The sequence below is a fragment of the Diprion similis genome, chromosome 4, assembly GCF_021155765.1.
Source record: "Diprion similis isolate iyDipSimi1 chromosome 4, iyDipSimi1.1, whole genome shotgun sequence".
NCBI classification, from domain to species: domain Eukaryota; kingdom Metazoa; phylum Arthropoda; class Insecta; order Hymenoptera; family Diprionidae; genus Diprion; species Diprion similis.
The window spans coordinates 16,564,166-16,576,848 of record NC_060108.1 but is presented as its reverse complement, the minus strand read 5'-3'; the positions used below and the strand labels follow the sequence as shown (position 1 = coordinate 16,576,848).

The following is a 12,683-nucleotide window of genomic DNA, read 5'->3' as shown; positions in this document are numbered from 1 at the left end:
ATTTCTCAAAAAATTGTCTTATTGTTAATGTGGGTTGAACATGCAACTATATATTCACGAAATTTACAACACAACGGGCATCACAGTATCTTCCATGGGAATAGGTATCTTGTTCTGTTGATTTATTAAAAATGAATTTACCTGTACAGTCTTCTGGTGGCCGCCGGTGAATCTGTAGTAAACTCCGATGCTGGCACTGATCAAAAGTATTATACCGATCACAACGTAATCGGCCCATCCCAAGATCTCCTTAGCATGCTTGGCGCTGACCTTAAAGGAATAGATGTCGTGACAGTGATCGGGTACATGAAATCCGTGAACAATTAGAAAACTCTAGCACCTACCATTTTTCAACGTTATACTGTTTCCGTAGACTTCCAACGGATCGTACACGTGTCTTCAATTTTTACTCGTCTGCCTCAGAGCACGACCTGTCTCCGACTGTAACTAATGTGGCAGCAAATAACTGAGTGACTGATTGAATTGATATCAAGCAGTAAATTGTGGTTACGAACCCCACCTTTCATCTGTATAACTGAAGTCTGGATCACGGCCACAGGTATTGAGAAGATGCTTTCAACATTGATCGTTTCGTCTCGTCATACATCTGTTGCAATAGTGTTTTTTTAATATGAAGAATAGTACCGAATAAAACGAGTAATATTTACTGGATCGTTCGACTATCACAGCTGATATTTTTCTTAACTTTCCTTAATCGTCTGTTACTCCAGCTCAAGGCTACTGCTGGTGAAACCGTGACCAATTTCTCGTCTTGCCAATTCATTCGAGTAGTCCCATACAGCTCGTGAACTGATCATAGTCATGCAATTATGTGATATGGATTACAGAACCTTAGCTGAAACCGAACAAACAAGTAGCAAAAAGCAGTAGAGAGACGTTGGAATCAATTTTTGGTAGGTGTTCTATTGACCGATTAATTGGCATACATCGGTAGCTTTGTAGCTCGAATATAAGATTCCAATACGCGATTAATGTGCCGACTAAGAGCCTCTATTTATGCACCGAACGACTGGGGTTGCCGAAGCAAGGTACATATATTGCTGGGTTTCGTACACGACACGACTCCTCGGGGTTTGCTCGGGTTACCTGAAGTCCTCAGTCCCCAGGCTACATCGGATCTCATATCTCGGTTCGGTAACAACTCGAGGTTGTTGTATGTATTTGTATTATTATTAAGTACCAGCCCGCTCTGCACAGTGAACATGCTGCGTTTACGGCTAAAATCGGCTTGTACGCTTTGATCGCGTAAATAAATAGGGGGGCTATTCTTATTCCTCGAGTTACCAGCCAGTGCGGCGTTCTTAAGACCGACTCGCGATACCGCTGTAACATGTTTACCAATACACAAGCCCTGTTCACGAAGATACACGGGATCATGTCGAATGTGGGGATGTCGAATACGGGTATTGCGTGATTCAATTATACCTGCAAATGAATCCTACATTCCTACAAAGACGACGAGGTACCGCATTCTCATTTATGGCATCACTCAGCCGTTTGTTCATCCGGATACTCGTTGTTACCGTTTTGTTGTTCGCGTAGCGGTGAGAGACAAAAGCTACAATAGATATGATAAGATGTCATTTCATACCACAACGAATATGTATGCAAATTATTCTTTATAGTAGCTTGCAAACGTTTGACCTCGTCTAAACAGTTGCGACAAAAATAACTTGTTATCATCGGTGAGCCTTGACTTTTAGGTATATTTAGGTACAATACATTTTTTCCATAAATTTCGAAACGAAAAGGAAAGGTCAGTTTTTTCGTTCATGCTTGTCCAGAATGCAAAATTGAATACATATCCTAGAACTTAAAATACTGCACAGCTCGTAATCGACTTGAAGTTGTATTAAAGATGAGCTAACAAGCTTTTGAAGAGAAAGTGTTCGAAAGAGAACGGGACTTGTTTTTTTATTCTTTATTTATCTGTCGGTCTAAACGCAGCTGTACTGCATTGCGATCATAAAAGTCACCGTCCCGACTGCGCGTCCTCTCCATTTGCGAGTTTGCAAAGTCATGAAACAAGACTTCGAAAACAGAACAAAACGCCAAGGTAGAGAAGAGAAGAGGAGAAAAGGAAAATAGGAGCAGAGCTGGACCCTCGGGACAGCCGGTCTTAGATTCTGCTGTCAAGATGCCCGGGGTCACGTGATACGGCGTAGGTGAGAACACGCATTATCGTCGATAAGCCAATGAGATAGGCGTATGAATAATGTCACGATCGTATCGTGAGATGCCCCGGACAAAGAGCCGCGGTCGCAATGTTGATATTTTTAGGACGCGGTTTGTACCGCTTGAAAGACACTCTGCGTCACCATTGTACACAAGATACTATCTGTTCCTCCCCTAGTTCTAATTGGCCTATTTATCACGTGGATTAAACAAGATATTATGCATTCCTCAGTCGGAACAGAATGTTCCGCGCAAAATTCAGCCATTCGTTTACTTGGTGACTTAAATTCTACTGGAATCGCAGGCTATAATATTCTTTTCTCATATCGGTTGGAGAAAAAATTTATACCAAAAACGTTAGACTGTTTGAAATCGAATGAGGAATCACTCACTTGAACGAAGCGAACCGGTCATACGTTAGTTTTCCCAACTTTCTTTCCTTTAAAAGGTGCCACTTTGGAATACCGGGCTATTATGGATACTTATCTGTCGCTGGTCCAACGTGTTCGGTGTGGGCGCGCAATCTGTATCGTAATAACGGAAAACGGAAAACCAGGTAGGTGTGGGTACGAGGTACACTCGTAGGTTATACCTAGACGCACGTTTGGTGCATTCCGGGTTCGGCGTAGGGCCGAAGGAATTATTACATTTCTCGGTAAGCCATAAGTCCTCCACCTACGGAAAGCGTGCATGTGGGCTCGTGAACTCGTGTGCAGGTCGATGTCATTCCGTTTTATGACGGTTCGTGGCATCGCGGCATGGCAGCAGCTCCGTTTCCCTTCTTGACGATGCACGGCCTCCTTCGCTCTTCGGCGACTCTTCGACCCGCAGGCAAAAGGCAAAAGGTAAAATTTAGGGACCGCTGGTCAAGCAGGGTCAACATTTTCAACCATCGTTCATTCGCCGTTATGCACAAATTCTCTCTTTTACCTCCTTGGCATGAATAATCGGGGTAAAGTGCTGGTGATGGCTGCACCCTTTGGTTTAATGGGAATAAAGGGATCTGGAATCGATTCAAGGTGGTGACAATTTACCTATCGTCAACCCTCACCGGACACAGACAAGAAACAAAAACATTTGAATACCATATGACTGTACGAGTGCGTGACAAATGACCCGCTCCACGACCGTACAGAAGAGGAGGCGAAGGTTCATCTGTCCTCTGGTAGGGTCTTGAGTGAAATAAAAAAGGACAGAGAGGAAAGAGAGAAGAAAATATTAAGAAATAAAGAGAGAAAAAAGTAAAGAAGAAAGAGGCAAGCTCGACGGTTATCTTGAAATGCACGTCGCCCCGTAGACGCGCGTTTCAAGTGACTTTGAATGATCGCCAGGCGCTCCTAAAACGCAACTGTGTTCACACGTGAGTCACACTCTGCTGAGTATAAGGCAGAGGGCATGAAATGTAGCAAATGAAATCGTAAGTATATGAACCTTTATATGCACGAACGTTTAAGGTGCGTTGAACCGTTTGAAATAGTGTATTTCCTTAATTAAGTAAGAGGCGCAGCATTCATCTCCAAACTGGAGACGAGCTTGCCTCGCCTGAACTCGAAACGATTCACCGTTGATGGAAAATGTCATAAGGAAGGCGTGAAAGATAAAAAGGAAAGGATTTCCTCCACACCAGAACCTAACTCATAATACCTGCCGTGTGTCTACCTGCACCAGATTATTTGGAACACTAACGAGAGGATAAAAAGCTCGAGAGATCGGTCTGATTGGTAATCCCTTTGTAAATTCGTAACAAAACAGAACGGGCAACACGTCGAGTGTATGTACACAATGCACAAAACATGAATGCAGTGACAATTGAACAGGGTCCGACTGAGAGTAATATGTAAACTAACCGAATCGCTCCTCACTCGGAATAAATTTCCATTCAAAATTTACTGACATGTATGTGCGTAAAACATCTGTATGTATAGACGTGATATACCCACGTGTACGTTTTCTACGCCATCAATACACGAGACACACACACGCACGTACTTACCGACGTCACACTGACCATACGGAAATATTTTTCAACCCACGCGTAATGGGTGGAATGGATCCTCAAAAACACCGACCGGATGATTTCGTGAAATACTTTTGACCTGTACACGAGACGAAACTGAAAGGTTTTTCAGTTGAAAGCTAGCTTGTACGAGAATACGTGCACCTATGATCTTTTACCACGGGTGAAAAGTCGTTATTTTTCAACTCTGCATCACTTGCAAATCGTGCTCTATGCTAAGTAGATACATATATTATACATAGGCATATACGTTGGTATATCTACTCGGGTGTGCCCTACACATTTGTACGTGGGATAAAGCTCAAAGCTCTCGAGTACGCGGGTGAGCTGCATTGATAAATACACAAGGAGAAGTCTGTGTTGAAGATTCATGGGCCAAAAACAAGAATAAATATGAGAAACACACACACACACACACACACACACACACACGCACGCACGCAGAATCGACCAAGTATCTTTCGCACATGGTGAAAACCTTGAGGCATGAAATGCACGGCGCTCTTCAGTTATATATTGAAGTAACTTGAACTCCTTGAAAATACTAGTATACGAATCGTCTCAAGCATTGATATTCACGGTTATTTATTTACTGTTTTTTATTTACATTTTTGTAGCGCCATACCGAGCTCAAGAATTTGACTCTTACTCGATGAATAAATAAACGTTGTAATCTCTGAATTCTGAACGAACGATTAACAAGATTTTTCATACGCAACAATGTGAAATCGCGGATAACAATTGGCCAAATAATTTGACCCCAAGGCGGTGAAGTCCAGCAGTTAATTACGAGCCGTAATAATCTTCCAACGTATCGGGAGCAATTTATGTGCTAGCTTATTAATAACAAAATATTAACCAAGAGCTGACGAGAGCAGGCCTATCACATTCTTAAGACCTCATGATGAGATGTTAGAGAGAAATTGGGTTAATTATACTAATGTCGACGATATCTATGTGCGCTTGGCTACAACTGCAGCGACGAACAACCGTACAACTGTGCTTGGTAATCCGTACACGAAGGCAAACGAAGGTATTTGTACACACATACATGACATACACGCAAGACAGAAACGGTTAGTTAGCTATTAAATATCTCCAGCTATATACCCACGCGCACGCATTTCAGAATTCAAAAGAAGTACGTAGTCTTCAGCTAACTCGTCTCTTCCTTCATCACGATTGCATCGGTTCTGGGCACCAACCATCGCGTCATTCAATTGCTTAATCAAGCATGGGGGATCAGTAAGAGAGAGAGAAAGAGGACCGGAGGCATTAAAACTTTAATTGTTACACGAAAAACTATGAAATCCACCACGCGTTGTAATAGCATCATCGGCTCTGAAGCTTCGATTGTGATTCATCCTCCGAGTGTTGCACGTGAAGTCGGAAACGAAGAGGCAGCTCGGCGATTATGAGTGGTTCAATTCATTATTACGGGGTCAGAATAGACGGGTATCTCGAAGCGAACGTGCGGCTCATGGCGGGGGTTCATTCGTTTGATTAATTACCAGCTACTACTCCCATAAGATCAATTGAAATGAGTCATTCCAGGGTTCGGTGGTAAGTCGAGTGTCGTAAAAATACGAACGTTCACGTGATTGTGGTGGAGGCACACGGCACACAGCACACATTCAACGCAGGCCGATATGATCTATAAGTAAAACCCATGCTGTAGCATGGAGAAGGCTGCGGCTCGTTGAAACGAAAGATCAATTAGCTGATGGTGCTGCACTCTCGGTGCACCAGGCTCTACGTCAAGATTTCATTTGTATTCATTCCCACCGGGATGTGTGAACGAAGGGTTTGTTGTAAATAGTTGTCCCGGGTTCGTTGACCGCAAACTCACTACCACGTCGCGATGCTGCGTCCACCTTCTAGTAAGTATCTAGCCACCTTCACCGAAGCACAAGATCTCACTTACCTGGCCTCGGAAGACCACCGCGGCTTCCTGCACACTCACGTTGATGCGTCCCTTCCTTCGTCTCTCAGGCTCTTCTCTAACCGCGTTTTACCCAGCCCAAAGCTCACCTCGGGTCACCCAGATCTTGAGGGGTATGCAACCTGAGATCGTTAGGAAGGGTACACAGCTGTCTTCAACATTTTGTGAAGCTGCTCATGGCCGTTCATGGGTGAACGAAACCAGGGATGAGCTTTACGCTTCCAGAGTTAGAACGATTCTCGTTTTTATTTTCAACTTAAAGCGGTAGTTCATTCACGATCTGCTAGCTGTGGCAGCTGCAAATTATTTCATCCGGGTAATGGCGAACTGACCAAGATTTCAACGGTGCAACGTTAATGAGGTCTATTTGAAATACGATGTGAAATCTCGGCACGTCTTTACTCGGCAGTGGATTCTTTCAGGGCTCGGTGAGATAGTATGCAATGAAGCGATATTACTAATGTAACTGAAAGAACGTGATGCACACATTGAAAAACTCGTGAAATGACCAGAATTCAGTCAATGCAAAAGATCAGTGTTCGAATCGCAGTTTCTTCATTTTTTAAACAATCTACATACGTTTTACTTTAACTTGCATGAATCTAATTCTACGTCTATTCTACGATAAAGGGTGACGACAAATTCCTCCATAACGATAAAAAAAATTCCTTCGTTACGTGAAGTAGATGTCCAAATGCCACAGAAGAGGGGATACCAGTATGAGGCAATTAGTTAGTTCTGGATCGACGATCGTTTACGGTGACCAAACAACTCAGTGCCTTGGAGTAAATTTTCACGATATACCGCTTTAAATGAGCAAATGATGTAAAAATACATCGAAACGAAAACCAGCTCGTTATTTTCATGAGTCTTGGCGTTTGATGAGAAATAAAAATAAAATTGAAAAAAGAAACACATACTACACACGTGAGATACAAATAGTTAATTAAAATTTCAACCGTGCTTTGAAATAGCGCTGATTTTCTATCTTCCTTATGGTATGTAGAAATAGTTTACGGTGAAATATGATTTCCTCTCTCCCGTGAATCCCATCAAATTATCTCATTGCGCAAGTCGACCCGATGCCCACTCTGTGCCGAATGCAAATCTGTGTTGGTAGCTGGTCACCACTATACGTTTCACAGTCACCGCGTGTTTCTAGACTCTTCACAAGATCTATAATGATAATGGAAACCCGCATCTCAGTCCATACGTATCTCAGCGTGCGTTTGATAAATTACCACGCTGCATAATGACGCTGCGGGTTTGATTTGCGCCAGGTACAGCGGCGCACGCGCAGAACTTTCCCGCTCTTAGACATAATTGGCTAACACGAGCTGCAAACTCATGCTGCCCAATTACCATCAGAGGTAACCGAGACTGCCCGTTTTTATCGGCTCAGCAAGCTGTGCTCAAAAAAATCGTCGAAAGATTCTATCCACAAACTAACTAACATTCTTTTTGTATTTTCCTTTGTTTCAGAGTGAATTTGAACCACAATGTCACGTTTTCCGCACAAAGCAGCTGCGCAAGTCAAGGCCGTGTCATCTTTGTCATCAGCCGGTCATCAAGCAAGGCTCGTGCTGCCGCGGTAAGTGTGAGTCGGCGGAGTTTGACCGTCGGTAAAAAAGTTTGTCATAGATCCACAGTGGATCACACGGCTACCCCGAAGCTCGAGTGATTTTTTGTTGTTTTCTTCTTGTTCAATAAACTTATCCGAGATTCAATTTCTCTCGACCCTCGTTGAAGAGACTACGAATTTAACTTGATTACAATTTGAGAGAAAAGGAAATAAATCAACCGCAACAAAAATATCACAGGGGCAGAGAGAATAAAGTTAACTAATACCGCACCTTGCGCGCGGTTATCTCTGAATAAATAACGACGTCATTATCTTCCGTTGATTTTTTTCTCCTCTTTTTGTTCCAGTATGCAAATACACGTGTCACAAGGCTTGCGAAGACAAGGTAAGAGAGCTCGGGGCAATCCGGAGTTATTGTAATTTTAATTCCCGTGTACAGGCCGAGGCGGCGGCGTATTGCCGCCTTGTCTGAAATCTATTGAGTATCCTTATGAGACGATCGGTAGATGTGCAGCTTGCAAGTACGTGTAACTACATATGTAGACACTAGACACGCACTCGACCGTACAATGAGGACAAGCCAGATAGCTCCGTTATTAAGTCTCGTCTATTATTTATTAGTGTATGTAGTACGTATACCAAATTGGGCGAAAGTTAATACGATCGCAGGTGACGTCTGCGATTGTACAGAGAGAAAGGCGCACAAGTTAGACGGAGGAGCATGCGGATGAGGTGGGGGGAGGATTCGAATGGTAAAAAAGTCCTCCCCTCCCCCCTCAAACCACCCGGCCTTTTCTATTTTGCCGGTTTTTATTTTTTGTTTTTCGTTTTTGTCATTGTTGCGTCACAAGCATCGACGCGTGCTACCGGATTAAGCCGCACCTTTATTCGAATTCCAACGATTCTTTCTTTCGCCCAATCTTATTGTACGCGCTATACACTTGCTACGGACGCTGCAGCAGTCGCTCGTTACTTTTACGATCCTCTCGCCTAGGTATCTCTATTTTTCTATTTCCGTTTACGTACCTCGTTCTTTCCGTTACACGTTGTTACGTTCGACCGTGTAACGTCAGGGAGGCTCATTGCTTCGCGTTCTAGACGGTACAGTGATCATAGGCGTTACTTTGTCCTATATGCTCTGTGCAGGCATATTATAGGCATAATACGTACGGTTATACAGGCTAGAGAGGCCTTCCGTACACGTTTTATGACCGATACAAGGCCTGATTCTGGAATTATATTACACTACGCAAAGCATATTTTTAGAGCGCGTTTTTTCTACCTCTTTTCTTCAATTTGCACGTCGATCGTTCTATTTAAGATTATTTATTTACTTTAAGATCCGCATCGGTTCGCACGGAATGGAAGATCAGTCGAGAGAAGAGAGAATCTCGAGCTTGAGGAATAGGTTCGGAAGCAGAATCGCTGCGGTATTTACGCGCGCGTGGCACCCAGCCTCGAGCTATCTATCCATACGGTTGGAATAATACACTAAACAGGTATACTAAAGAGCTCGCGGACAGATGATGTCACGAGTTCAAGGCGACATCGGCTCGTCGGACGATTTGAAAGCCCTGCTTATATCACGTTGCGTCAACCGGTCCGTTGCCGTGCCGTCACCACAGACATAAAATTGTATTTTTCAAAAAATTCTGAAACATCCTTCCCCCCCTTTTTTTTTCTCTTATAATTTCTGGAAGAATTCCCATTGACTAAATGTACGATACTTCTTTCGACACAATCTGCGTTCAATGAATTAAATTTACAAACACGTTAACGTTGCATTATATGGCAGAAGCGATGGCTAGGCACTGTGTGCATTAACGGGGTCGAAAGTTCGAAGATCAATTTATGCGGAAAGACAGATGGAGCATTGAATTTAGGGAAATATCTGGGCTAACGGTTTCAGTTAAGCCGCACATGTCTTAATCCCGATATCTATGGGAAAGGCCTGGGCTGCAACAACAGTGAATAGATTATCGGTTTCATGTACTTGCTTGGCCTTTGCATGATATGTTTTATACCAATAGTATCGTAACTCTCTCCGGAGTTACTGAGAAAATAATAAGGCTCGTTGAGCGGAAGGAAGATATCAACCAGGTGGAATTAAATAAATTAGCAAGGAAAATGTTTTTATTCACGATACGTCTTCACAGTTTCAAGCATAAAACAAGACTGTTATTATAATAATATTAGTTGATGCAGAATTTTTTTTATCTATGAAGCGTCATTTACTTATGACGAGTACTAGACCAAATGGCGGAGGGGGGGCTAAAACGGATGCTTTCACTCTTTATAACAGTATTATAAAGCGTCCATAAATAAAACTAGCTGGTAACAGTGATTATTAATTGTAATGGCTTACAATAAATGTTTTCATACGCTCCTTTTGTTGCTAATGGTCGATTGGGTTTGGCACAGTAAATTTTAGCGAGATCGTTATTCATCGTTATTGACGATGAAAGAAAAAATGTGGTAACATCATGAGGGAGAAACGAATTAGTGAAGAATTCCAAAGTAAAATATTTTTAACAATTTGATGTTCCGGATTGACAAAAAAAACGTTTGCTCACAACATATTTTTTAATACTGTGAGATTGAGATGCAACCGAAAAATAGAATGTTACGCTGTGGCGGTGAATTCCAGTGGAAATGTCATTGTGATAGCTTAAACAGTTTACGAGATAACTTGGAAACGATGAGCCAAAGAGGCCGCATTCCGCGCACAGTCAATTTTAAGGTGACATTGTAGTCCCGTGGAAAATCGTTTGTATTCGAGAACGCTCAACAGATGGAACCGGTACCTATAACTCAACTTCGACGTAGAAAATACAAATGAGGTTAATGCGTTATTTTTGATTTCTAAAGTTTTGTGCCAACGATGAAGACAACAGTGATGCATTTAATTAAGAAGCTGACTTACTGGAACTCATTTTCCTTTATTGTTTACCAGCCATCGCTGGTGATACCTGCATCATGCCCGCAGAATTACTTCAAGGAATTACTGTACCACCGAAATTCTATCCGTATCTTATCAACGATTCTATAACTTTCGTGGTTCAAAAAACTGCATGAGAAAATTCAGAAGAGAAAAAAAAAAAAAAAAATTTCGGGTAGGTACAATAAAAAAGTCACCTTGAGAAAATCCTCACCTCACTATGGATGGTCTCCGCATTTACAGACGCTTTATCATGGACGCTTTGTTACATATACTGAATAAGAATGTGTGATCGACAGTGATCCAGATGATGACTTTTATTCTAACGGTAAATCGCCTTGTATTGCAATCGTCGAGTGCTCTCTGCTGCGAGTAAAGATCGATTCCGCGAATGAGCTGCGTAGCGTTTAGAACTGCTCCGGTCAACCTCCTCGACGGCCTTCTCGTCATCCTGGCAATCCAAGGACACAACAAAGCCGGCCCCGTGTCTCGACCGGTGAGTGAACCCACGCCGTATTTATCCAGGAACGTCGAGTTGCGGACCCGTCTTGTGCACGTTGTGCACCGATCGCCGGTTGCAGCATCGAGATCATGCTGCAGGCTGCAGGGAAGAACTCGATTTTCTTACTGGAACCAAACCATTCCTTGATTGGATATTCCGATGACTGTTATAATTTTTATATCTTATTTGTAGAAGGCTGTAGGAGGACTAAAAAGTTTTCTCTAACATTCTTTACCATCCTCGGCACGTCTCGAAAATTGTTTCACGATCTTCTTCGGTCGGCAAAATAAATTCTGTCCTGAGTTTTACACACGAGTACGGGAATTATGTATGACCTACACAGCGGACGGAAACGTGTCTTGGAAGCTTAAGCCACCAATTGTGCTTCGTTCGAAAAGCAAAATATTTACGATAAAACTGTTTCGTACATGAATTTGCCCGAAATATTCTAAACCTACTAGTATTTCAAAGTGCTCCGAGAAATATTCTGACCGCTTATTACGATGCTGTTAAAGAAAATGTATCCTTACTCCAGATCGAACTTGAAACGTCAATAGGAAAACTGTATCCAAATTTCGACCACGAATTAGAACCAGAAACTCTTTCCGATGCTGGATAAAACCTTGCAATTAACGAACGAACAAGATGTGGAGATTAAACTCTGAATTGACCATAAGGAAAATGAATCTCATTGCAGCAATCGGTGGATCTAGTAGGGCTTGATTATCAATCCTGTCGTTTCAAGAGTGACGATGAAAGACAACGCGGAAGACGAGCTACAGCCAGAATCTAGGATCGTTCATTGACGACATTGATGAAGTACCAGGATGTTGAAATCCGCGCTGAGGGGGGTATTAAAATGAGAAAGTCACGGTGCGTGTTGTTGCAGAAAGAAGCCTTAGTCACTTTAATGGGTTTGGGGAAAATCAGAAAAAAGAAACAAACATCCAAATGCAGGTCCGTGAGTCAGTGTTATGCTAAAGATACAAGGACCATACCCGATGCCTTTCGCAGTGTAAACATGGTCAAGGTCTCGCCTGCAGGATACGCGACCATCATGGGTGTTACCACACGTTGAGGTGACTTCACAAGACTACATTCATGATTAACAATCGATAAAAAATCACTTCAATATCGGATCAGGTTCAACGAATTCTATCGAACAAAATTGGGTGGGGAATTCCTGGAGAGGCTGCAGCAACGACAACGCCGGCTTACGGGAATGGATGGGACCTGGCATGTCCTTGTTTCCCGACATGGTAAAGCGGCAACTGGTCTCAAGCCCGTAACCTGGCGGCCAGAACTGCACATGTGCACACAGGTACGAAGGCATAGAGTGTAATGCAGGAGCAGGTATGTACGCGCAAAGAGTGTTCGTCGCAGAGTGTAAACCTCCGGGTCTTTGCCACTCTAGGGTGTGCTCTTACCATACCAAGGCTCCAGGATCGCCGGCTCTGGTGTCTTCTCCTCTTCTAGCCGGCGGATTGTATAAACACTGACCAAGAA

The 12,683-nt window shown here is 42.9% G+C and overlaps 1 protein-coding gene across 4 annotated transcripts in view; it reads left to right on the top strand.

The window, feature by feature from the left end:
- LOC124405642 (tensin-1) overlaps positions 1 to 12,683 on the top strand; it is a 95,271-nt gene that overhangs the window by 24,283 nt on the left and 58,305 nt on the right. For all 4 annotated transcript variants that reach the window (XM_046880705.1, XM_046880704.1, XM_046880706.1 and 1 more), the window contains exons 2-3: positions 7,638 to 7,746; positions 8,085 to 8,122. In XM_046880705.1, the coding sequence (XP_046736661.1) occupies positions 7,638 to 7,746; positions 8,085 to 8,122 (147 nt within the window). The remainder of the gene's footprint in view (positions 1 to 7,637; positions 7,747 to 8,084; positions 8,123 to 12,683) is intronic.